The sequence below is a fragment of the Numida meleagris genome, chromosome 2 (assembly GCF_002078875.1).
Source record: "Numida meleagris isolate 19003 breed g44 Domestic line chromosome 2, NumMel1.0, whole genome shotgun sequence".
Lineage (NCBI taxonomy): Eukaryota > Metazoa > Chordata > Aves > Galliformes > Numididae > Numida > Numida meleagris.
The window spans coordinates 53661216-53688206 of NC_034410.1; the positions used below are offsets into that span (position 1 = coordinate 53661216).

Consider the following 26991-nt stretch of genomic DNA (forward strand, 5'->3'; position numbering starts at 1 on the left):
ATCCAGGGAACTATAGGTCCATCAAACTGACCTTGGTATCAGAGAAGAACATAGAGCAGATCACCTTGAGTGTGATCACCTGGCATGTGTGGTACAACCAGGGGATCATGTTCCTCAGGGGTCAGTATTGGGCCATCTCTGTTTACTATCTTTACTGATGATCCAGACAAGGGGATTGAGTGTACCCTCAGTGAGTTTCCAAATGATACCAAGTTGGGATCAGTTATCGATCTGCCTGAGAGTAAGAATGCCCTGTGGATGGATATGGATACGCTGGATCATTAGACTGAGGACAATTGTATGAGCTTCTGAAAGACCAAGTATCGGGTGCTGCACTTTGGTCATAACAACCCCATGCATCGCTACAGACGTAGGGCAGAGTGGCTGGAAGATTGTGTGGAAGAAACAGACCAGGGAGTATTGGTCGATGCTCGGCTGAACATGAGGCAGTAGTGTGCCTAGGTGGCCAAGAAGGCCAATGGCATCCTGGCTTGTATCAGAAATAGTGTAGTAAGCAGGACTAGGGATGTGATTGTCCCTCTGTACTCAGCACTGGAGAGGCCGCACCTCAAGTATTGTGTTCAGTTTTGGGCTCCTCACTACAAGAAAGTTATTGAGGCCTTGCAGCATGTCCAAAGAAGAGCAACAAAGCTGATGAAAGGTCTGGAACAGAAGTCTTACGAGGAGCAGTTGAGGGAATGGAATTGTTTAGTCTGGAGAAGAGGAGCCTCAGGGGAGACCTTATCACTCTCTACACTTACATGAAAGGAGGTTGTAGAGAGGTGGGGGTCAGCCTCATCTCCCAGGTAACTAGTGATAGGACAAGAGCAAACAGTCTCAAGTTGCACCAGAGGAGGTTCGGGTTGGATATTAGGAAAAAATTATTCCCAGAGAGATTGGTGAGGTATTGGAACAGGCTGCCCATGGAAGTGGTAGAATCATTGTCCCCAGAAGTTTTCAAGGAAAGAATAGGTGTTGTATTGAGTGACATTGTTTAGTAGTATGGTGGTGATGGGTTGATGGTTGGACTGGATGACATTAGTGGTCCTTCCAACCTTAATGATTCTATGATTCCTTTAGTTTGAAACCATTCCTCCTTGTTCTATCACCATCAGATCATATAAAAAGTCAATCCCCAGCTTGTTTATAATTCTCCTTTAAATACTAGAAGGCCACAATAAGGTCTCCCTGAAGCCTTCTATTCTCCACGTTGAACAAGCCCAGTTCCCTCAACCTTTCTTCATAGGAGAAGTGCTCCAGCCCTCTGATCATCTTTGTGGCCCTCCTCTGGACGCACTCCAACAGCTCTGCATCTTTCTTGTGCTGGGGGCCCCAGGTCTGGACACAGTATTCCATGTGGGGTCTCACAAGGGAAGAGCTGAGGAGGAGAATCACCTCCCTCAACCAGCTAGCCATTCCTCTTTTGATGCAGCCCAGGGTGCAGTTGGCCTTCCAGACTGCAAGCACAGCTTTTAGTGCATCAAAATTCCAAAGTCCTCTGTAGGGCTGCTCTTAATGAAATTCTTTTCCAGTCTGTAATGCTTGGGGTTGCCCCGACCCAAGTGCAACACTTTAACACTGATTTTTTTAAAAATGAGGTAGTTTTCTATTTATCTATTCCTTTAAGGCATAACAGCTTTCTTTTATCCATTTTTATCTGGGAAACTGCATTATTATTACAGTGTAATACTTTCTGTTTTTCCCATAGAATGTAGAGTAACTGATTAGATTCTTTCACTAAATTGCAGTCTTCCACTGAACTAGAGCAGGAATTATCCATTTTTTTGTCCCGCATCCCAACATCTCTACCACCCACCCCATTTACATTCAGTGCCTTTCCCACCTCTTCCTCAGGTCTGAGAGTCACCTAACTGAAAGTGGAAGTAACACACAAAATAAACCCTATGGGAAAGCAACAACTCACCCCTTTGCTAAGCAGAGGCGGGAGCAGTGATGAAGAATTATTGAAGCTGCATCAGAAAAATTTTTTCTGGAGACAAGGAAACAGCAGGATCAGTGAAGAGGTCTGATGACTAATACAAGCTACTGATCCTGACCCCATGGAAACCCCCACATACCGTATTAGTTCCCCCAAATACTGTGTCCCTCTGAGAATGTGGATGCTTTCTTGTATGGGACTGAAAACTGATTATCTTGGATAACAGTACTTTTTTGTGTGTATCAGAGAAGGCCAAGTACAGATGGAAAACCTGGCATCGCTGGACATCCTGGAGGTGTGGTGAGTTGGCCTATCATATCCTGTGATTACCTAACACACACTTGCTCCCAAATCTGTATCTTACAGTTCAGTTGGAGGCCTCACAATACTTGCTAGCAGCATGTGAAGAGCTGGGTCTGAATTTGTCCTATCTCATGTGAAATATTTATCTTAGACACCAAACACAGGAGCAATATTATTTGCCAATGCCTCCCTCATCAATCAAAAGTGATACAGAGCTCTCCAGAGGCCAATTCTCATTCTTTGATGATCCTTTTGCTTTTAATTATTCAGAATTTAGCTCTGCTTTTAATTATGCAGAAGCCAACAGGCTCTTAGGTAGTTTAAATGCATTTTTCCTGCTTAATAGCCCTAGGGATTACAGAATTCTTCATTTGGAAGCTCATTCAGTGCCACCTTCCCCTCGCTCATGTCAAATGAACTGTTTATGTCCCCAGCAGAGTGAATCTTAAGAGGCTGATTAAGCTTAGAAATAACTTGCATGAAAAATAACTCTTTAGTTCACTTGTGTTTCCCTGCTCATTTCATCAGGCAATCCAGAACACAACTGAGGTGGTCAGTGATGAAAAAGGAAGAAGCAGCTAGGCACATCTGATTTCATTACAGTGAAAGACAGGCTTATTGCGTTAATGCCCAACTAATGATATGGTGTGTTTTCATTTGCTTTTTGTGAACATTGTCAAATAATTTTAAACATCAGACCCGTGGAGGATCTGAGTCCCATCTGTGCTTTCGGAGGGTTGGGGATTGTGCTGTACCTGTGTTTCACTCTTCTGCATTTTCTGAAGTTAAAGAAAGTGAATTTTCTGAAGTTAGAAAAAGTACATTTTCAGCATTTTCTGTTTAAAATCATTTACACTTATTTTTTTTCATCACGCGAAGGGTCCAAAAGGGGAGAAGGGTGACCCAGGACTTCAGGTGAGACTGAGCGGGTTTAATTCTTTCTGAGAAACCTATGTGAAGTGCAGCACTTACCAAATGGGATTTCCATTTGTAATATTGTTGAAATAGGGAGAACCAGGACAGGATGGGAAAGATATTATGGGTCCACCTGGACCACCAGGACCACCGGGACCAATCATAGCCATACCAGAGGTAAGTGTGTTTGTCAAGCATCAGTCTTTTTAACTCTACTTAAAGTGAAGAGATCCCGAGCAGTTGCCTAACTGGCAATTCTGGTGCCAATATTCAAGACATAAGTCCACTCCATAAAATGAACGAACAAAAGGTCTTAATATCACTCTGCATCTAATGGGTATACTTTGAAAAGATTAAGGAGGAAGGGAGAAGGGTAAATAGCTTGCATACAAGAATGATGGGGTAGTTTTGAGAGCTTCTCTCAAACTCTCCAAGTGATTGTGTACAAATAATAAAAGTCACTTAAAAAAAGCTACTGAGAAATACAAAAATGAGAGTTTAACATAACAAGGTATATGAGTCACATCAATATGGAGGAGAGAGATATAATGTTTTTTCTAGCAGGTATCCACTATACAAACCAGAGTATTGACTCTGTAGTATAAGCAAAAGCCAAAAGTATCAAAAGGTAAAATGCTAGAAGATTCAGCTTCTGGCTAAAGCTAAAACTGCCCAATATCCTCTATCTGTGTGTATTTTTTGGAGTCAGGTTTGGTTTTTGTACATTAGCCCTTGCAAAAACAATACTAGTTAGCAGTAATGATAGCTAAAGATTAGAATGAATCCCCTTTCAAACGGACAAAAAAAAATCATAGAATCATCAACCAAGGTTAGAAAAGACCTCCAATATCATCTAGTCCAACCCTATTTGCTGTTGACAGCAAATATAGCATAAATGGCATCCCATAGACTACTCAGTACCAATTACTTTTTTTTTATTATCTGTTCTTAGCTTCTCACACAGACTTGTCATGCTAAGTTCTCAGTGAGCAGAAATATAGATACACAGAAACGTTGGTTAGAAAGGATATCTGAAGATCATCTAATTCAAACTCCTGCTCTAAGTGGGAGTATCTCCAGCTCTGTACTTCATAATGTTTCCATTGAAGTTTCTGGGAATTTCCTTAAATGTGAAAGGAAAAGGAGTCCATGTGACAGAGATGTTGACATAAAACTCATGTTCTTTCTCCCAGTGTAACTGTGGGGCCTTCATTCCTACTAGTGACTAGATAGCTCTGTTTGCAGTAATAATGAACCTGGATGAATTTTTTCTTAGCTCATTTACACTTGAAAAATACTGAGAGCCTTAGAGGGAGGGCAGCATGTATAAGAAATGCAAAAATGTTAATTAAGCTGATATAGCAAACTAATGACATTAGTTTGCTGGAAGCTGCATGGCTTTCTATGTGTTGTGATAGTCACAGTTCACACATCTAATGTTTCCAAAGAAACCTATCATGCATCCTTTCAATTCTCCAGAACTTGTGTAAGGATTACCTTCATTGTGTTAAAGAAATGTATAGATCCTACTAGAAGCTGTATTGCATCCAGTGTATTACAAATCCATACAGAGCAGATTTCTTTTCTAAATGCCTTAGAGTTTAAGAAGTAAGCTCCTTTACAGAGTAGGGTGCGTATACATGTGGCTTTATGAACATCCGTAGTGAACAAATATTCTGTGGACGTACAGCAAGAGCTATCTATTCTTATATGCTACAAAATCTACTTACTGATAATCAGATGATTTCTCCAAGGACTTGGCATGCTGAAATTTGAAACAGTTGATTAAATGTGTTTAAGTATATGTAAGTATTTGGGACATTGAGTTCTACCTACTTCACAAATGTTTGTATAAGAAAAGGACCTTTGCTTAAAATACATATGCTGAGGTAGAAGATTAAATTATCCAAATACGTTCTTTGACTCTCAGAAAAACATCAAACATCTTCTGTGGTTCACTTCAGAAATGTGCTGTACCCAGGTCAAACCAATATCCACATCACAACAGTTGATTCTGGTATTTATTTTAGTTCTGTAATTCTACATGAAATTATTAGGTCTGCTTGCAGTAATTCTTTCAATTTAAGATGAAACTGAGGTCTACAGTAGGCCCTAGCTATTTCCAGGCTTCTGCAGTACCTTTTGACACCTCAGAAGCGTGCAATCCTTTCTACTTCCTCTTCTCACTTCTGCTATATCAGTCAGAAATCTGCTCTTATATAAAAACAGTGTCCCATTTTGCTACTGTTTGATATTCCAAAATACTACACAATCTAATAATATATACAGAGTATATATAAGAGAAGGAAGGAGAGAAAAAGGAGCGCTGCCTGCAGGACTTAAACAGACTTTTTATTTGCTTCAATGACCATTTTCCAGTGTTTTTTGTAGAACATGAGGGCACAGAGCAGGGAGCAGCACCTGGTAGAAGTGACAGGCTTTTACTGCATGATCACAATGCCAGCAGTACCTCACAGTATAGAAAGCTGACCATAAACTGCCATGCTCAGATGGATAAGCTAGAATTAGATAGAGTAGGACATACAATAAGACTATGCAGTTGTGTCCTTCCTCAGATCCCAGATTAGAAACATAGTATTCAGAGACTCATAGAATAGTTGGAAGGGAGTCCATGTGGTCAAACAGCCATTCAAAGCAGTGACTTAAATCAAGTTTTTCAAATAACTTCAAAGTTAGGTCCTGTATATTACATTCGTAACAAATGTTGCAAAGGTTTGTGATCAGATAGCTATGATCTGGACATTGTCACATGCAGAAGAGGCATTCAGATTTCACAGTACCTTCAGAACAACATACTTCTTCATGTGTTGAGTGAATCCTGGCACATGAATGCATGCATGCCCTGCCCTGGTATTGCGAAATCCAGAAGTGTTTCACTATGTTGAATGGGAATACATTGCTGCACACAGAGCTTGATCTTGAAATAGATGGTGAGGCTTGCCTGATAAACAAGAGGACTAGTTCAAGATTCTAAAAGTATTCAGTATGTATTTCTGAATTCAAAACAAGGTTAGATTATCACTCTGTTGGGGTGTTGTAGTGAAAGAAATAAAACAAATGACAAAAATAAGTAAGGATCTCTTTTCATCTACAGCTTTTTTGTGGTGAAAGTATGTCATGGTTTTGTGATTTTCGGTTATTGGTATTCCACATCATAACATCATGTAGTGGATGATCCTGATTTTCAGAAGAGAAGGACTACTACAGTCCCTACGGTACTTTTCTCCTCTGTTACCATTTTCCAGCCGGAGGGAAAAGATAAAAGCTCGCAGTATAAAAACTTGCAGATCACGAGACCTCGTCCCTTTTTCCGCCGTCTCTCATCTTGGCAGCACCTCGCTCTCCAGCCGTCTTATCGTCGGTAGTAGAGTAAGGCCTACCTTGATTTTGGGACATTCTCTCTCTCTGCATTGGATTTATCAGCTTAAATTGTAATTATATTGTATTATAGTGTGTTGTTTTGCATTCCGATATCTTATTTAGTAAATTAGTTTGTTTCTCCTCAGATTGTTGCCGCTGTTCTTTGCTCTCAGGTCCATCTCCCTACCCTTTTCCCCTTTCCCCTTTTCCCGGGACGTGGGCCTGTGGGTCCCCCGTCCCATTCATCACGGAATCGGGCCTAACACCCGTAAACTGTTGACAAAGTACTTACGTACTTTCCCAACATAATGTATGACTGTGTTATATAGTATTGAGAACACCTATTTAACTAGAAACTTAGCTAATAGTTTTTATCCATAGTGTTCCATAGTCTTATCGCCAAACTGTTGACCTATGAATTAGATAAAATGATGATAGAATAGGTGAAAAATTGGCTCAAATGTTAGACTCAGAGAGTTGTGACTGGCATTCATAGAACTGCATCTGGAGTACCATGTCCAGCTGTGTCCCTGTACAAGAAATATATTAACATAGTGAAGAAAGCCCCGTGCAGGACCACCAAGATGGTGAGAGGGGCCAGCACAGATGGTATATGAGTATGCTGAAGAAACTGCCTTTGCTCAGCCTGGAGAAAAGAAGGCTAAGGAGAGACTTTGTTGCTGTTTACAGCTACCTAATTAGGGATTACAGAGAAGATAGAGCCAACCACTTCATAGTTATATAGCATTGCCATGAGACTTGAATGAACTCAAGTTGATACATCAGAAATTCTGATTAGATATAAGGATTTTTTTTTTCCTGAGGATGCTCAAATACTGGAATTGGTTGCTAAGAAAAACTGTGGCATTTCCATCCCAGGAGGAGTTAAAGACTCTATTGCACATGACCTAGTTTGATCAGCTTTGAGCAGGAAGTTGGACCAAAAGTCCTGGTCCAGCTTCATTAATCTAATTCTATGATCAAAATCATAGAATTCTTAAACTAGGAAGTGACCTTTAAAGGTCATCTAGTCCAACTCCTCTTTAATGCACAGGAACATCTACAAGCTAGATCACGTTGCTCAGAGGCTGGTCCAGCCTGGCCTTGAATGTCTCTAGGAACACAAGTGACATCCTCCACATCTCTGGGCAATCTGCTCCAGTGCCTAACCACCCTCACTATAAAAGTCTTTTTCCTTATATCCCACCTAAATCTACCCTTTTTAAGTTTGAAACCATTTCCCCTAGTCCTGTCACAACAGACCCTGCTAAAGGGTCTGTCCCCTTCTTTCTTGTAGCTCCCCTTTAGATACTGAAAGGCCACTATCAGGTCACCTCAAAGTCTTCTTTTCTCCAGGCTGAACAGCCCCAGCTCTCTCAGCCTGTCCTCTCAGGAGAGATGCTCCACTCCATGGATCATTTTTGTGGCCCTTCTCTGGATGTGCTCCAACACGTCTGTGTCTCTCCTGTGCTGAGGACTCCACGCCTGGACACAGTATTCCAGGTGAGGCCTCACCAGCAGAGTAGAGGGGAAGGATCACCTCCCTTGACCTGCTGACCATATTTCTTTTTATGCAGCCCATGATACGATTGGCTTTCTGGGCTGCTAGGGCACACTGCTAGCTCATGTCCAGCTTGCCATCCACCAGTATCCTCAAGTCCTTTTTGTCAGGGCTATGCTCTATCCTTGGATCCCCCAGCTTGTACTGACGGTGGAGGTTGCCACAACCCAGGCGCAAGACCTTGCACTTGGATTTGATGAACTTCAGGGGGTTCTCCTGGGCTCACTGCTCATGCCTTTGGATAGCATCCCATCCCTCAGGCATGCTGACCACACTCCACAGCTTGGTGTCATCTGAAAACCTGCTGAGGGTGCACTCAACCCCACTGTCAATGTCACTGATGAAGATATTAAAGAGTATCAGTCCCAGCTCTGACCCCTGGGGGGCACCACACATCAGTGATCTCCATCCAGTCATAGAGCCATTGATCACCACTCGCTGGGTTCAAACCTGGAGCCAGTTCTTCATCCATAGAACAATGCACCCTTCAAATCCATATCTTTCTAATTTGGAGAGAAGGATGTTGTGGGGGATCATGTTAAAGGCCTAACTGATGTCTGGATAGATGACATCAGTGTCTCTTCCCTTGTCCACTGATGCCATTACACCATCATAGAAGGCCTCTAGTTTGGTAAGGCAGGATTTGCCCTTTGTGAAGCCGTGCTGTCTCTCCTGTATCACCTCTCTGTCTTCCATGTGTCTTAGCATAGCTTCCAGGAGAATCTGCTCCATGATCTCTCCCAGCACAGAGGTGAGACTGACAGACTGGTAGTTCCCTACATCATCCTTTTTACCCTTCTTAAAAATGGATGTGATGTTGCCTTTTTTCCAGTCTCCAGCAACTTCATGACTCAAATATAATTGAGTGGCTTTGTGACTACATCAGCCAATTCCCTCTGGACTCTGGAATGCATCTCACAGGACCCATGGACTTGTTCAGGTTCTTCAGGTGGTCAGGAATGTGATCTGTGTGATGAGCAGTTATCAGAGGAAACTGAGGCAAAAAAAGTTGTTGAATACCTCAGCCTTCTCCTTGTCTATTGTTACCACTTTGCCTTTGTCAGTTAACAGCAGGGGTGCACCCTCTTGGCTTTCAAAATCTGAAGAGATGTCTGAGCTAATGTAGAGTTCACTAATACCAGGATAGAAAGAAGTATAAAAGCATTGTTATTACTTTTCTCTGTTTAGACTTCTTAAGACTCAGAACTCATTAGCTATGGTACTACTCCAGATCAACTACACAGTTTTGGGGATCCAAGCTAGTTTCATTGATTTCTGTGCATTGCAACAACTACACACAGCAGCGTGATCAGAGCTAACTTAAGAATCACTACCATGACAGGGCATTGTGTGATGCAGATATGTCCTAAACATAATTCTAACTTTGAATTTACATGATAGATTGTGGTCAGATAGGTTCACCATCTCAGAATGCCAGTGACATATTGGAGTATAAAATTTTTATTTTAATCTTTACTGTGGAGAAATGACCTCAGACCACAACACATGAAGTCACAGTTTTCAACATAAAAATGTATGAATGTCAGTTAATGAAAGTTTTTAAAACATTCTGAAATCTTTACATAATGAGCAAAATGCAAGTGCTGCATATCATTATTCCAGATTTGTAACAAAAGTTATATTAGCTAACATTTCCTGTGACCTTACGTGTGGTTTTCTCAGCATATTTAAAACACGATGTTTTAACTTTCTGCAGATTTCTAAAAATGTATGCGTACCCTCAGGTGCTCGGTTTGGTATTTGAAATAACCTCTTCCTTAACCATTTCTTTAGCTACTTCTCAATGATACAAAAGGAATTTTTAACTTCACTACAATTGAAAAACTGCTTGGGCCTCCTGTGAGTATATGCTCCTTTATTAAATCTCTAAAATAGCTCTTTCTTTAATGTTTCCTTTTAAGTATCCAAAGCTGAGAGTTTCCTGTGTTTTAAACACGTTTATAACTCCTGCTAGCTTCAGCAATAAGCTGTGTGAGAGTACTTCAAGGAAAATATATATTCTGTGTGGATTCATTGGTTCTTAAACTTTTGTCTAAAAGAAAGGAATTGAAGTGGTTGCTTTAGCTCTGAATCTGAACTGTATGATCAGAATGGCAGGAATGTGAAATTGATGCAAAAACAGGGATGCAGATGTACATAGCATTTTTTCTACTTTTTTGTATTCTTGTTTTTCAAATCATGAAATCTTGGGATGAAATATTTTACTCAGTTCTTCCTGAAATTACAACTAGGAATACTAGGCTCCTGTGTATGAGTTTAATTTCACAGCAATTATATCTGTGGATGATAATCTGGAAATCTCATAAAACAACAGTTGTGAAATTTCTGGCTCTGTTTTGCAGCTAGACATCAGCTTCAAAACAGTCTGGTTAAATATTTAAAGTGCTGGACGCTTCCTGGAAGGGTTTTCAGATTACTAGGACTAGATGAGAGGTATTCAAGGCCAGGTTGGACGTGGCTCTGGGCAGCCTGGTCTAGTAGTTGGTGACCCTGCACTCAGCAGGGGGCTTGAAATTTGATGATCCTTTTCAACCCAGGCCATTCTGTGATTCTATGATTCTATGATCCTAGTAATTAGGACTGGAAACCTATCTTCTCCAGGCTGTAGATACTATTCAGTATTACGTAGAACTTGCCTGAAAGTCTATAATGTATTGCACTTCACAAAATTTGAATTCCACAAACTAAGTATCTTGATTCAAAACCAGTTTCATCTGCAGACAGCTGTTTTTTAATTTTATTTTGTTTATTATCTTGCTTGTGAGCACCCCTCACATTCAGTCCCTGACAAAACAAGGAAGGTGTGTGTACCTAATATCAGAATCCTAATCCCTGGGCATAATAGGATGCCAGCATAGGATGGCCCCTCTTGTGTGAGGTCTGTTACTGCAGGTAGTTGCCATTCAAATCTTAGAAGACAGGCTATCAAAACAACGAAGATAAGTGGTCTCATGAGACCAGTAGAAATTCATTGATTTGTAGTATTTTTTACCGTCCCAGCAGAAAGAAGTAGACACTGTAGCTTGAAATGTAGTTACAATTGGAAAGGTCTCAGAACCTCAGTCTTGTAGTTGACCATAGACTGGGAGAAGGTTGGAGTACCATAGTGACTCAGGTAATGCATGTCCACATGATTTAAATGAGAACTGAGGTGTGACTCTGCAGATAACACAGTGGGACAGTCTTAAATACGTCCAGTACAAATCCAAATCCATGTTTATATTCATGATCTAGTAGACATGCTGTTTTCTATCCACAGGCAACCAGAGGTTCAATGGAAAAGGTGGGAGGGCTACTGTGGTTTCTGTGTTGGATTCTGTGAAAGACTTAAAAGAGTCTGATTTATAGTTGCATGCCTTTCATATGAGAAAAATGTCACGTTTGTTCAGACTTTCCTGGATATCTTTCCCTTCAGTTTTGGAAAGTAAATCTGAATGTCTCAGAAAAATTTAGAAGCATAAGGTATTGTGAAATGATCACAGCTTTACCACTGGTTCAATGAAGTTCTTAATCCAGTTTCAGATCAGTAAATATTCACAAATTAGACAATACACTGAAAATCCATACTGTTTTGCAAGTCTGTATTACATGGCTGTGAGTGCTTTTTTGCATTTTGTAGGGGCCAGATGGTAAGCCAGGTTTACCAGGATTTCCTGTAAGTATTATGTTTCCACAGTCTGAGTAAGTGTTTTTCAACATGTTTTAATATTTTAACAATTATATTGAACAGAATTCATATAAAGTCTGATGAACTTTCTTATGAACAGTATTTTTTTTTTATCAATGTTTACTACAGAAATTAGCCCTGGGAAATACACTGTTATATGCACAACTCACATTTCTGTAGTTTAAATATAGAAGAGTCCAATGAAAAGTTACTACTTAAGGAAAATTTCTGTGCAAATTAGGAGGAATAAATGCAACTCATGGGCTTCTAAACACTGACTTCGAATGCATATGGAATTACATTATTCCTTAAGCCTTTTTTTTTTTTTGGTCACCACTGTAGAGAACTGCTAGCTTTACTATTTCTCTAGTCTTTTAGGATGATACAAAGAACACAAGATTTTTTTTTTAAATAAAATTACCACTTTTTTAAGGATGCCACATTAGAAGCATTACACAGCCAGACTACCAGATGATGCATTATATTATGCTCCCTATTATGCTCATACTGCTATCCTATATAAGCATTATCTGGTTTGTGACTTGTAGTATTGTTTATATCATCATATTTATATGATATATAATGTGATAACATTATTTTCCCTTGTTATGAGTGTTTTACAATTTAGATGTGTGCATATGATCTCAGGACCATTTGTACTGCCTGAGAACAAGGACAAAACTGGGGAAGTTGACAAATAATGTTGGCAAATAGCCCAAAATTATACAAAAGATTGTTTACTGGGTCCAGTGTGTGGTAGGCTGCACAGGAAGCCATACAAAATAAATACATTTTTAAAAAAAAAACCTTAAAATGCCATTCAGTTGAAAAAGAACTGACAACATTTAGAAAATGATATAATTAATTGTCCATCATTCAGAATTTTTACATGAAAATACCATGCTCATCCCTACTTAATGTCTTTTCTTCAGCTCTTCACTAACACAGAAATCATGTAAATTTGAATTTTTTTCTTGATGAGTAAACGAGAAAGTTTTTCTCAATGCAGTTATTATGGAAGATTGTAAAACAAGACATGATCTGTCCAGAATGCTTTCACTACAGAACAGATACATAAATGATCTCGATTTCAAATATGCAATCTCTCTATGAGTAAAAAAAAAATATAGTTTTATTGTACTGTTTCTTAAAAATATAACCTCAGACATTCTGTTGAAAATCAGCCTCAGTGATTAAAAAAAAAAAAAAGTTGGACCATGAGTATAGAGAAAGTAGGGTAGGGAGGAAAGAGAAGATTATAGGCTGAATTTCCATTTTTGTCAGTGTTTGCCTATTTCCCCCTGTGAATATGTGTAAACATCAGAATTTTTTCTTTTGATGTTTTTGACAGATTATCCCTATCTGATATTTGTTTTAGGGAATACATTGATTCAGACAGCAATTTAGTCTTGTAAGTCCAAGACTTGTAAATCAAGACTTAGATTGAAACCAGAGTGATTCTAGGTTACGTGTTTCATTTATTTAAAATGACACATAGTAAAATGGCCTAGCTTCATATTCTCAGCAGATCTCACCATGGATTTATGTATTTCATTTTACTTAGGGCCCTCGGGGACCAAAGGGTGATACTGGTTTGCCTGGATCGAAAGGACTCAAAGGACAACAGGTAAGAGAAAATGCTTAGGGAAAAACACATACAACAAAATGTGCTAGACAACAAATCCTTAGTGACATTATAAATTTTATGATTTTAATTTTACTAGGGATTGGAATGTTAATAAGCTTATGTGAAAAAAATGTAATAAGTGGAATTTGAAAGAGTGTTAAACAAAACACCTGATGCAATGCAAGGGCTGCTCTGAAAATAATGCCTCCTGTTTTATTATGTTGGCCCAGGATGTCAGAGGCAAATATTGGTGGTATTGAAGTAGAGTTTGAACCTTCCCAACATTCTATTCAATGCTGTTGCCATGTGACAGATGACAGCAGAGGGGCAGTCTGACAAAATGGCATCTGACATGAAAGTGCAGATGAAGCAAAGGTGTGTCATTGAATTCCTCCATGTGTGAAAAATTGCACCCACTGACATTCATCAATGCTTGCTTAACATTTCTGGAGCCCAAACAGTGGATGTGAGCACGGTGAGGCAGTGGGTGATGCATTTCAGCAGTGGTGACAGCAACAGTGGATCAGCTTTGGGTCTTCCTTAAAGATAAGGAGATTGCAAAATTCCCCAAGGACATAGAAATAAAGATTCTTTCTTTCCTGATAGTCTGGCATTTTCTACTTAGTGTTCTATAAAGAATCTACAGTTACAGCAGGATTGACTAACCAGTATCTAAGCTGACAGTACACAGGAAGATTCCAATAGCCCACTTCCCTTTGGCAGAGATCTTATGAGCATGTTTCATACAGATAATCTATTGAGAGCAATTGAAAGTCTTTTTTAAAAAACAAGTATTAATTTAGCTCAGAGAAATCTACTTTGACAATAATTGCAGGGTGAAAAAGGAGAATCTGGAGCTGTCATTGCTGCTGATGGTTCTTTAACTGAACTGTTAGGAAGAAAAGGGCAGAAGGTGAGTTAATACTGTTTTGTGTTCTTCAGAATGTTTGGTGGCCTTGTTACCAGCCACCTCTGCTAGATACTGCAGATGTTCTCCTTGTAATTGTTGTGTGTGTCTGTCCTCAATAGGGTGAAGCTGGAGCGGTAGGACCAATGGGGCCAATGGTAAGACATTTTGAAACTTCAGTGATTCTTTTTTGAACTATTTTTTTATTTTACAGATATCAGTAATTGTAAATGTTGTTAGTTTTAGTTTTTCATTTCTTCTGAATAGAAACAGTAAGGAATCTTCATGTTTCCAGATGTTCGCCATTCTTTAGAAAAAAAAAATGTGGTTTTTACATATGTGGTGCTGTAAACTACTGCCTTGATAGAGAATTTAAATTGTGGTAGCACAAACTGTTTACTACTCAGTGAAGTATCTTCAGTCCTATCAACTTACATGACTTACAAGAAGATTCTGAGCGAACTAGCTTTGTTCAGACCCTGAGATAAAAAGAGAGAGGGGCTCTAATTGCTCCCTGCCACTGAATGAAAGGGAATTATGGAGAATGCAGTCAGACCTCCTGAGAGGTACACAAGAAAAAGATACGTACCAATGATCACAACTTGCAGCAAGGGAAATTATGAGAAGACTTAAGGAAAAGAAAAACGGCAGTAAAAGTGGTTCAACAAAAAACTAAGTGCACAGAGAGATATGGATAGTGGAACAACATGCTGAACAGCATGATCTAATTTGAAAGTTTGCCTTGCTTTAAAGGTTGAACTAGAACTAAATTTTTCTCTGATTCTATTATTTAAGTTAAAACAACAGACAGTATCAGCCCCAATTTTTATAGGAACCATGAATTTGCAACTAACTCCCTTGGGTTCAGAGGAAGCTACACATCAGGAAGTAGCATCAGACTATTTACTGAAATTGGGATTTAGTGTCCTCGTTTCACAAACTTGGCCTAAAATCTTTGACTCGACACAAAATGTTGTATGAAAGCACAACAATCATTTTGTTATAAAATATGAACAGCTGTACAGATCAACAACGTTAGAGCAGGAATTCATTTATTGTAGTCTAGTATTTGACAAAGATCAAGAATACTGAGTCTTTCTTTGCATCTGCTTTTGATGTAGCCTGAGCTCCATTGCACCTAACTGATTGTTAGTAACTTTTGTAGTTACTGGACCTGGCACTCACCAGTGCTGATGAGCTCATGAAAGAGGTTAAGACTGGAGGCAGAATGGGCTGTAGTGACCACACCCTGCTTGAGTTGAAGATCATGAGGAGTATTAACCTGACAAAGTCCAACTTCAGGACCATGAACTAGATGATCTTTGAGGCCACTTCCAACCCAAGACATTATATGATTCTGTGATTCTTTGATTCTATGATTCTGTGGTTTCTGTGCGTTAAGGTGAACAGAACACTTCGCCATCATTTGTTGTGGTCTTTAGACGGGGCTAACTGGATGCGTTGATAAACTGCTTAAATACTGTGTATTAGAATACCTTGAGAGAGCTATCCTAACTTAACAGAAAAAGAGTTCTTTTTGCCCTCCTTGTATGACTGCTGGAGGAGTTTATCCTTTCACCTTAACATAAAATCATGGGATAATTTAGAATGCAAGCGGACTTCAGAGTCATGTATTATACCCCTCTGGCCAAAGCAGGTCTCTTTAGTTCAGGGACTTGCCAAAGTCAAGTCTTTAACATCTCTCAGAAGATGGTGAAGCCTCTCTTGCCAGTAAGTTCCTGTTATATAATGACCTTCAAGATATTAAATAAGTTGTTCCTTACATTTATTTGAAATTTCTCATTGTTCCAGCTTGTGTCTTTCGCCTCTCATCCTACTGCTATGCATCCTTCAGGACATGTCCTTTTTTCTGTCAGTCCCAAGCTCTGTGTTTACATCACCTTTTGTACAGCCATGAGATGTTTCATACAGCTTAGTGTATAGACAAGGCTATTAAGAGAAATTTCTTGCCAGACTGATGTGAATGATTGCACTGTGTAATAATTTTGCAGACAGAGCCTGTCTCAAGATTTTGACCAGCCAGTTTCCCATCTTAGTGTATTCTTAGTGTCTAGGGATTCTTAATGCATAACTCTAGCTTAGTCATTGCTGCAGATAAGCATGATTCTTTTTAGCCTTTTCCCCCAGTAAAAACCCTTTTGTAGTCACTGGGAGTCCTGTGCAGCAATAATATACAAATTTCAGAGTACTTGGCCAGTCAGTCTGTGGCCTAACTTATCAAAGTATTGGTGCCAATTGTTCTGTTCCACTTGGTAAAAAGTAAAGCTCTGCCCCAAGAACAGCCTTGAGATAATTGAGGACTTGTAATCATTCCTCTGTACTATTGGGACAGAACAAACTTACAGGAAAGCTTCCAGAATTTAAAATAATTCCCCAGCAATTGCTTCCCTCCTTTGCGATACTTCAGCTGGACAGAAGTGAGGATCACAGGAGTTTGGAGCACAATAGACTAGGTACGGACAAGCAGGTTTTTGGCTGGGGGTAGTCAGGAGGTTAGTGCTGTTAGCAGAAAAAGTGGAAGAGACAGACTGAGTTAGACCTCCTGCTACAGGGGAAATGAGAAGTTTTTACCAGTTCGATTATGCTATGCACTGTCAATAAAGCAAACCACCGCACTTTATTTAATAGGAGCCCTTAGTGATAACCCTAGTGTCAGCCTGCAGAAATCACCTCCCCTGCTTTTGCAACTGAAATTTCCTTTTCTGATAAGCAGTCTTCTGTGGTTTCCTCACTTCCTTCTTTCACTTATAGCTGTGACTGCTGGCTTCTGTCTCAGGGAGTCACTAACATCTGCTTGGGGCAGGCTGAAGCTTTGACAGAGGAAATAGTAAATGTGGCTTTGGTATTGTCAGCTTGTGCAATCTTGATGTACATTTAAAGTCCCAGTTAAAGCATGAGATCCAGAGACTTCTCTTTATTTAAACCAACAAAAAAAGACTTTTTCTAATCATTGCCCATAAAAGATCAGATTTGAATGTTCTTCAAAGGCTCAAATAACAGGAAGTTACATACAAAAATAACCCATAACATTCTGATTTCTTTTTTATCAAACACCATCATTGTGTATTGCAGCAGGAAAAGATGAGCTGACTCATTTTTAAAACATGGTGGTGAAATATTGAAGTATTCATCTGTCAGAGAACACCGGTGGACTGCTTTCAACAGACACTAGTACTGATCACATGGGCAGAAGTTACCTTCAAACACAAAATGAAATAAAAAGTCCTACCATCTTCAGACATGAACATCTTCAGATGTTCATTAGCCAATTTTAAATTCTGATTACATTAGTGATGTTGCAAATAATATACTCACATGTTAACCATTTCTGAATTTTGTCTCTATTCCAGTCCTAAGTTTTGGTATGATTGAAACAGACATGGAAGCACTAGTGAACATTCAACTAGAGGCTATATAATCTTTAAATTTATTTGTCCCATGGAATTCATTCTGGAATGCACTCTTTTTAATAACAGCTGGTATTGCAAAGAATTACAAAAATTAATCAATGAATGCCTAAGATAGATCATCTCATCATCATCAGATATTTTTCCACAAATTAACATCACTTTTCAAAAAAAAATTATATTACATAAACAGAAGGACAAACAGGAGTTTGGAAAAAATATTTTGGTAATTGAAAATTGTATCTATTTCATAGTAGCTTAGTTCAGAAAATGAACTGGCGAGAGAATGGTATTTGAATCCAGATGGTATTTCCCCATCAAGATTCTGTTGATGCAAAACTCTGTGTACACAAATAACGCAAGTTTAATATCAGGCAATTTTATGCAATCTTTCTAGCTCTTAACTTGCTCATACTCCTTTTATGCCTTGAGTTGATTGCAGCAGAACTGAACTGTGAGCAAGGAGACTCAGTTCTGCCAGAAGCTTGCCTCCTTCTTAGTCTCTGCTTTCCCTAATAGTTAAAAGCAAATGAGTGTTGAGGTGAGGATTTCCTCTTTTTTAATTGTTTCCTATTTATTCATTGAAGTAGCAGTCACAATGCCAACAAATATTGGTTACTGTTAAAGTCATGTTAAGAAATTGTGGTAGGCTGTGCAATAGCCAGTGTCTCTCTTTCACCAGCATACGTCTGTATTAACCACTATATTGCAGGCAAAGACAGAAAGTCTCCTTCAGCTACATGCTGAAAGTACTGTGATTTCTCAGGATTAAACACACTGTTTGTCAACTGTAAGAGGTATCTGAATGAGATCTATAGACGGAGGTTATGTAACCGATAATGTTTTATGTATCAGAAGATTAATTTTCAGATTTTATGCATTCAACTCATATGTAGACTTCAGCTTCTCCCACATGCATGTTGAACTACAGCTGTAGTTAAAACACAAGTGCAACAATGCAAAAAGTATTCATGAATACTTCACCAGACTGGGGAAAAAAAAAAAGAAACCTGAAAGATTGACATGGAAGTAAGGAGATTGTCTAGACTGTTGTGGTTTTGATGAATTTTGGGAAGCTGACAGCAGACAAAAGCTTGTGGTGTCTGCAGGCTTACTGCTTTTTGCTGATCTGCTACCACTGGTTGCCTAAAATCTGTATGTTTGCAAATACCAAATCATAGATCATCCATGGCACTGGATTGTTTTTTTGTGAGTGACCTGCTTGACCTTTCTGTCTGAAGTCACTTTGATCAGTCTGTGAGGCCTGAGGGGTAACTCTTGTGTAAAGAAGGATCTATTTCTACTGCCAGCCCAATGAGTCCACATATCCAAACTGTCAAGAGACATGTAGAAGTCAGGCGCTATCAGAAATCTCAGTCTGATCTATAGACTTACAGGATCTGATTCAAAAATAATTAATAAAACAATGCAAACCAAAAGCAGATGCACAAAGCATACACTGCTCACAGCCTTTTTTCTACTGACTGTTACATTTAATTTTGCTTTGATTCATGGCAACTTAGTCTTGAATTACACAAACTACAAATGGCTGAGAATTCAGCTTCCAAGATCATTTGGAAGAAAAAGTAGAGAGAAAATTCTGCACATTTTCTGCAATCACAGGCTAGTTTTTGATGCAAATGTATAACTATGCCTCTATTTCCAATAAAATATGTCTCATAGATATATTCCATATAGCATTTTTTTCAGTTTTGTTCTTTTTCTCCTTTTTCCGTAATCACATCATCTTTTTTTTTTGTCCAGGGACCGATAGGACCTGCTGGACCTAAAGGAGAACTTGGTTTCCCAGGACGTCCAGTATGTATTAAGCTCTCAAACTGAATAAAGACAGAGCAGCTCATTTCTGACATATACTGTGTTATTTCTACTTTTTTTTCTGCTTATATATACTTATTGCAGGGCCGACCAGGACTGAATGGGCTGAAAGGTGTGAAAGGTGAACGAGGTGAAGCATTAAATGTAAGTTCTTGAAGTTAATTGAAAAAAAAATCCTGTTGAAGTCTAAAGTCAAGTCTCTGATTTCTTTGAATCCCTTTACAATGACAACAGGACTAAAAAGTTGAAATGGGCTTGAAATGATTAGATGCTCCTGCTATTTTTCCTATGTGACAGCTCTTGGAAAGTCAACTTCTTGGTCCATCTGGACAGTTCTTACATGTATAGCTATTTGTTTCAGATCCCAGATGTAACAGTTAGTTATATGTGTGATTCACTGCACGGGTGGTTCAAATAGCAAATGATCTGACATTGCCAATTCTTTCCATAACTATATAGTGTCTTCATGGTTGAAGATTTCCCCATGGGCTTTTAAATAACTAGCATATGTCAAAAGAGTACAGAAGCATGTCATGAAGTGTCAGCTACCCTTCTAACAAGGAGATGCTTACTGACGCAAATTACCTGCTTAAGTTGTCATGTACATGCATCCAAAGTAATGACCACTGCATAGTGTTCCCAAGATGATAGCACATACATGCCCACCTACTTCCTGTAGCTATAGAATAAGAAGTGATGAACCAAGGTCCTGTTGCTGCAAGTCCGTTCTTATGAATAGAATTTATTCCACTGGTGTCATGGCAAACATGAAAACTACACAACAATAAGCATTACTAAGCATAAGCAGTATGTTTCAGTGTAGTGTATTTATTGTAACTGTTCTGATATGAGCCAGTCTGTGCTGGAGAAAAATTGCACTCTTACTACAACAGCAGTGAATAATATTTTGTCTGCATAAGAGATGTGATGGAAGAAAAAAGAAGAAGAAGAAGACAAGGGCTTCTTACTACTTTATCATAGAAATCATAAGATAGGAATTAGCTAGACTTCAGAAGAGATTATCTAGTTAATAGAAACCTAGTTGCTGGAAGATTAAACCAGAAACCAGGGAAATTTAAACTGGAGAAAAACAAACAGAAAAGATGAGCAGCACCTGTCAGAAAACATTGAATAGATTTCTCTGTATCTTCAAACAGAGTCAAGGTTAATTTTCTGGATTGTCTAGTTTAACAAAAATTATTAAAGCTTGTGTCACTAGATTAAGTTTATTTGGCTGGGAGATTAAAGCAAACAAACAGGCAAAATGGACTACATCTTCTAATAGCACTTCCTCAAGTGCTTGGGAAAGATAAAATCCATTAGATCTCTAGCTATTGCTGAGGTGATGCTCCACTTCACTGAAGCTTACATCAATGCAGAGTGAAAGCTAGACATGGCATGGTGCCAAGTTTTTAAATGACATAGTGAAATGTTGATACAGTTTTTTGTAAAGGGCAGCCATGCCTCCATTCTAGCCGGGTTCCTTGAAGATGCTAAGTTGTGTGTAGTTATCTGACAAGCACTTGAAGTATATGAATCTCATCAGTCCTGGGGGTCTCAGATCAATCTTGGAGACCTAATTGATTTTTAATGCTTTTGGTTGGATGCTTGTTTATTTGTTTGTTTTCCCCTGGAAATAATAATTTTAGATGACTTTGTTCTCCATAGATGTAGGCTAAATACTAAAATTCACCTTCCAGCTTAGCTTGGTCCCTGTAATGGAAAGCTCAGTCTCCCCTCAAGTCATTTCACACAAAACTTCTTGGTTAAACGGTGTTCTCTGAGCCTGTTGTCCTTTGTTCCCTAGGCCCATATGAAAAGATTTGTTGAATTGTCCTTCTTTCACATTCTTTTACTAGGGCATCCCTGGTTTGCCTGGGCCCCCTGGACCCCCTGGACCTCCAGGACATATAGTTCACATTAAAGGAGTAAGTACACTGAATAATCTAATAATCCATTACTCTTCTTCCTCTGAAGAAGAAATATGCTGTTCTTAAAATGTTTTGTAAAATAAAATCTCAAAATTTGTTTCAATCAGCAGCATTTAGAGTTATTTACCTTGCTCGTGTGCATAGAAAGAAATTTCTTAAAAAGAGCCGCTGTCACATAAGAGTTTTTCCCCATGCATACCAATTGGGACATGCTGACAGAACCCTGAGAGCTCCCAGGCAGCAAGCAGGCTTTGTTCAGGGTGTGCTGATTTATGTTTCTTAGCTTTGTCTTGTCATGTCTTATTAGATATTACTATTAGGTATACTACGTTGTATATTACTGCCTACATTCATTAAACTTGTTTCCCATCCTCTATTCAATAGGCAGTTTTCCCAATCTCTCCTAGACCTCACTGCAAGAATACAGTAAGTCATGTAAAGAATCTGCTCTTAGCAAGATGCATGGCCATGACAATGCATAACCAAAGTAGTTATATGCATAACCACGGTAGATCTGAAGCGTTTTACCCCAGTACTTCTGCTTTGCACCAGAGATATGCTTTACTTAGCCTTCAAGGTAACAGATTTTCAAGTGTTTAGATATTCAACATTAGCTATATGTAAAAAGTATAAGAGAACTAAAAACATGGTAACCTTTCACTTAAAGCACATTAATTACTTGTTTTTCCTAACTCTTCCAATGTCTTTCAAAGCCCCTCATTTCTACAGACTGAGAATTGCTTTGAGAAGCTAATGTTTACACATACGTATACATAAATCTTTCAGATGTATCTATAAGTAACATTTCCATGTTGTTATGTCTTCAGCTGTTTCCAATTTCCCTGTTCAAAAAAAGACTTTTTACATATTTCAATGAGACATGGAAAGTACATCAGAAAAGAAAGAACACATTCCTTGTTTGACACTCATATGCAGCCTATTCACATATAATTCATGACAGGAGTGTTGTAATGAAAGTATATAGGCTCTTTGGGAAGGACAGGTAGGGAAAACGAGTAAAGGGGGTCACCTTCTGTGTCAGTGATCAGCTGGAGAACATGGAGCTCTGCCAGGGGATAGAGGAGCTGACCAAGAGCTTATGGCTTAGGCTTAAAGGAAAAACAGAGTTAGATGACATTATAGTGGGGGTCTGCTACAGGTCACCTGACCAGGAACACCAAGCAGAATAGACCCTCTATATAGACAGACAGGAGCAGCATCATGTTCACGAGCCCTGGTCCTCATGCGAAACTTCAATCACCTTGATATCTGTTGGAGAGACTAACACAGCAGGGCATAAGCAATCCAGAAGGTTCCTGGAGTGCTTTGATGATAACTTCATTTTCCAAATTATAGGGGAGCCAATAAGGAGAGGTGCTATGCTGGATCTCATTCTAACCAATAAGGAAATGCCTGTTGGGACTGTGAAGGTCAAGTGCAGCCCTGGTTGCAGTGACCATGAAATGGGGGAAGCTCAATATCTGTAGGGCTGTGAGGAAGATGCATAGCAAGCTCGCTGCCCTGAAATTCAGGAAAGCAGACTTTAGTGTCTTCGTGGATCTCCTTGGTAGAGTACCACGGGATGAAGCCCTGCAGGGAATAGGCACCTTAGACAGCTGGTCAATAATCAAGGATCACCTCCTCCAAGCTGAGGAGCCTTGCACCCCAACAAAGAGAAAGTAAGGGGCAAATGCCAGGAAGGCTGTATGGATGAACAAGAAGCTCCTTGCAAAAGTCAAACACAAAAATAAAGCCTATGGAAAGTGGAAGCACAGACAGCACATGAACTTAGGAAAGCTAAAGCCAAGGATGAATTGAATTGGCCAGGGACATCAAGTGCAACAAGAAGGACTTCTGCAAGTAAATCAGTGATAGAAGAAAGCTAGGAAAAATGTGGACCTTATGCTGAAGGAAATGACATATTTACCCAGAATATTGAGTAGACTGGGGTACCAAATGCCTTTTTTGCCACAGTTTTCTCCAGCAGCTGCTCTAGCCAGAAGCCCCAGTTCACATAATCCAAAGGCATGGATTAGGAGAATGAAATATTGCCCACTGTAGGAGCAGATCAGGTGCAAAACTGTCCATGGAACCTGAAAGTACATTACCTGATGAGATGCATCCGAAGGTCCTGAGGGAACTAGAAAGACAAAGCTGTTAAACCATTATCCATCATATTTGAGAAGTTGTGGCAATCCAGCAAAGTCCCCACTGACTGGAAAAGGGAAAACACAACCCCCATTTTAAAAGGGGAAAAAGGAATACCTGGAGAACTACAGGCCAGTCAGTCTCACTTCTATGCCCAGCAAGACCATGGAGCAGATCCTCCTGGAAACTGTGCTGAGGCACATGAAAAAGAAAGAGGTGATTTGTGATAGCCAGCATGTCTTCACTTCATGACAATTCATGAGTGGCAAATTTGGTGACCTGCTATAGCAGGATTACATCATTGGTGGGTAAGGAAAGAGCAGCTGATGTCAGCTACTTGAACATGTGCAAAGTTTTGATGCTGTCCTATACAATATCCATATCTCTAAAATGGAAACACCTGGATTTCACAGATGGACCACTCAATAGATAAGAAATTGGCTGAATGGTTGCACTGAAACACTTGAAAGAGGTAGAGAACAATGATGAATGATGTCGCTAGGGAATCTTTGTTGGAATTGGTATTATTTAACATGTTTGTTGGTGACGTGGACAGTGAAATTGAGTGCACCCTTAGCATATTTGTGGATGACACTAAGCTGAGTAATGCAGTCAATGCAATGGAAGGTAGGGATGCCATCTAGAGGGACCCTGATGATCTTGAGAGGTAGTACTATGTGAACCTCATGAAATTCACCAACGACAAGTGGGAAGTCTTGCATCTGGGCCAGAGGAGTCTCAAAAATGAATGCAAGCATGGTAATGAGTGGACTGAGGGCAGCCATGGGGAGAAGGACTTGGGGGTAGTGGTGGACAAAAAAAAAGTACATGACATCTGACAATGTATGCTTGCAGCCCAGAAAGCCAATTGTATCCTGAGTTGCATTAAAAAAAAAGTGCGGCCAGCAGGTTGAGGGAGGTGATTATCCCTTTCTATTCCACCCTCCTGAGACCCTATCTGCAGTACTATGTTCAGCTCTGAGGCCCCCAACATACGAAAGCTATTGACTTTGACGTGGTCCAGAGAAGGGCAATGAAAATGATCAGAGGGCTGGAGCACCTGTCCTACAAAGATGGGCTGAGACGGTTGGGTTTATCTGGCCTAGAGAAGACTCCAGGAGGACACCTTATCGCAGCATTCTAGTACTTAAGAGGGAGCTACAAGACAGAGGAGGAGAGACTCTTTATTAGGCAGTGTAGTGATAGGACAAGGAGTGAGAGTTTTAAACTAAAAAAGGATAGATTTAGATTAGATGTTAGGAAGAGATTCTTCACTATGAGTGCAGTGATGCTCTAGAACATGTTGCTCAGAGGAATCATGAGTGCCCCATCACTGGAAGTGTTCTAGCTCAGAATGAGACCTGATCTAGTGGACATGGAAGTGCATATGAAGCAAAGGTGTGTCACTGAATTTCTCCACGTGGAAAAAATTGCATCCACTGACATTCATCAACACTTGCTGAACATTTATGGAGCCCAAACAGTGGATGCTGGCACAGTGAGGTGATGAGTGATCTGTTTCAACAGTGGCATAAAAGACAAGCCATGTTCCAGACAGCCATGCAGATTTTCACAAGAGTGGCATGCAGGCTTTATTAATCTCTGGTGAAAATGTGTAGCTAATGGTGGTGACAGTGTTGAAAAGTAGTGTTTTGTAGTTGAGAGTTTACTCTATCAAATAGTATTGTTGTGCTCTTTGTATCTATTGTTGTTTCCACAGAAATAAACAAGAAACATTACTTTTGGAGATATCTATATACTTCCTGTGATAGCATGCAATTTTTTTCTTTTTCTAGCAGTACTAACTGATGCATTTCCATCAGTTAATGGGTATGGATAATTTTTAAGTGAGTTTTCTTTGTCTGTAGGTGAGCAATATTTACCCTGGAAATCAACAAGCTCTTAATGTCCATGGTGAGTAATTCTTATAGCATTGTTTAAATAAGCTGTTCTTGCTGCAAACAAACAATTTTTTCTTGGCTGTTGCATAACTGAATTTATGGAGCTGGTGGAGGGGGAAGGAAGGGAAATAGTGGTCTCACTTCCTTTTGTTTTGAAGCCATAATATTATATTTTGGTCCAGTCTCAATACATGGACCAAGGAACAAATGAGCATAGGTCTGCACTTTGATGGTTAAGACTTAAAAATATAGCAGTGCAGCACAGGTTCCACAGGTTCTAATCTTAGGAGCCCTCTGTCAGAGCAAAGAAGTACTGTGAGAGAAGCAGGCATCACACACTGCTGTGACAAGTCATTCTCTGCTCTGCCAGTACTCCTCAGATTCAAATTTTAATATCCACTTGATATTACATCCCACCAACCAACCAAGTTGTCTCATTCTTCCAGTACCTTACTGATGAGGTCAGAAATACTTCCCTTCTCTGAGTAACTGATACCAAAAAACACTCATCTTATGATCAGAGTTCCTATCTGTTTTGGCAATGAATGGAGTCAGCACAAAGGACACAGTTAAAGAAGTGAATTTATCTTTACTTAAGCTTCAAGCAATAAAGCAATAAGTGAAATAGTACAGCAAGAATAAAACAGAGCAAGGTGCTGCACCTAATCATTACTACACAAGATTAACTATAGTGATTAAGAAAGATACATCACAAATTGCCTAAATATTTTTTCATTACCCAGATCTACAATCTCTGGGGAGCCCTGATTGCAGTAAGGATTTGGAGAGCCTTTCCTAGCAACAGGGAGGTCCTAAGCAGTGCATCCACTCTTAGGCAAGGTCTCCAAACTCACTACACCTGGGTCCAGTTTTTATGCAGTTGATTAAACAAGCTTACATAACTTCAAGTGCAGAAACATCTGGTGTCATCCTCCTGTTGGATTCCACCCAAAGCCTGGCCAGGGCTCAAGGGAGTGTCTGTCTACTTGGGCTTTAACCACAGATTTCTCAGCAAGATTGTACGTCTCGTTCCACTGCTCACAAGGTTTTACTGCCTTGTAAACATGCCCCTAAATAAAGAAAAGTCCCCTATCGGGATTAGTGTCACACAGTAAGTGTTACAACAGACCTTTATAAATTGGCAACAAAATATATACTCATGTTAAAACAGCAAAATAGATAAATATTGTATTGCATATGTGGTATAGCATTTGTTAGTGAAGTTAATCTAGTGGTCAGCTTTGGTCCAGAGCCTACTGTTCTGGCCTAAGTACTTCACTGTCTTATTGCTCAAAAGAAAACTATCTCAGAGTTAACAAATTGACTGCTGAAGCCACAGAGAATATCGCTGAGGTAAAGCACAAGGTATTGGTACTTTCTCTAAAGGCGTTTGAGTTTTTGGGTGAGACAGAAGAAATGTTGCTAT

The 26991-nt window shown here is 39.5% G+C and overlaps 1 protein-coding gene across 1 annotated transcript in view; it reads left to right on the forward strand.

Moving 5' to 3' along the window:
* Positions 1 to 26991, forward strand: part of COL15A1 (collagen type XV alpha 1 chain) — a 100958-nt gene that overhangs the window by 38817 nt on the left and 35150 nt on the right. Inside the window, exons 12-24 of the mRNA XM_021386366.1 lie at positions 2186 to 2239; positions 3122 to 3157; positions 3251 to 3334; positions 9894 to 9959; positions 11740 to 11775; positions 13352 to 13414; positions 14250 to 14327; positions 14444 to 14479; positions 19514 to 19567; positions 19670 to 19729; positions 21445 to 21513; positions 21901 to 21942; positions 25533 to 25578. Of these exons, the coding sequence (XP_021242041.1) occupies positions 2186 to 2239; positions 3122 to 3157; positions 3251 to 3334; positions 9894 to 9959; positions 11740 to 11775; positions 13352 to 13414; positions 14250 to 14327; positions 14444 to 14479; positions 19514 to 19567; positions 19670 to 19729; positions 21445 to 21513; positions 21901 to 21942; positions 25533 to 25578 (724 nt within the window). The remainder of the gene's footprint in view (positions 1 to 2185; positions 2240 to 3121; positions 3158 to 3250; positions 3335 to 9893; positions 9960 to 11739; positions 11776 to 13351; positions 13415 to 14249; positions 14328 to 14443; positions 14480 to 19513; positions 19568 to 19669; positions 19730 to 21444; positions 21514 to 21900; positions 21943 to 25532; positions 25579 to 26991) is intronic.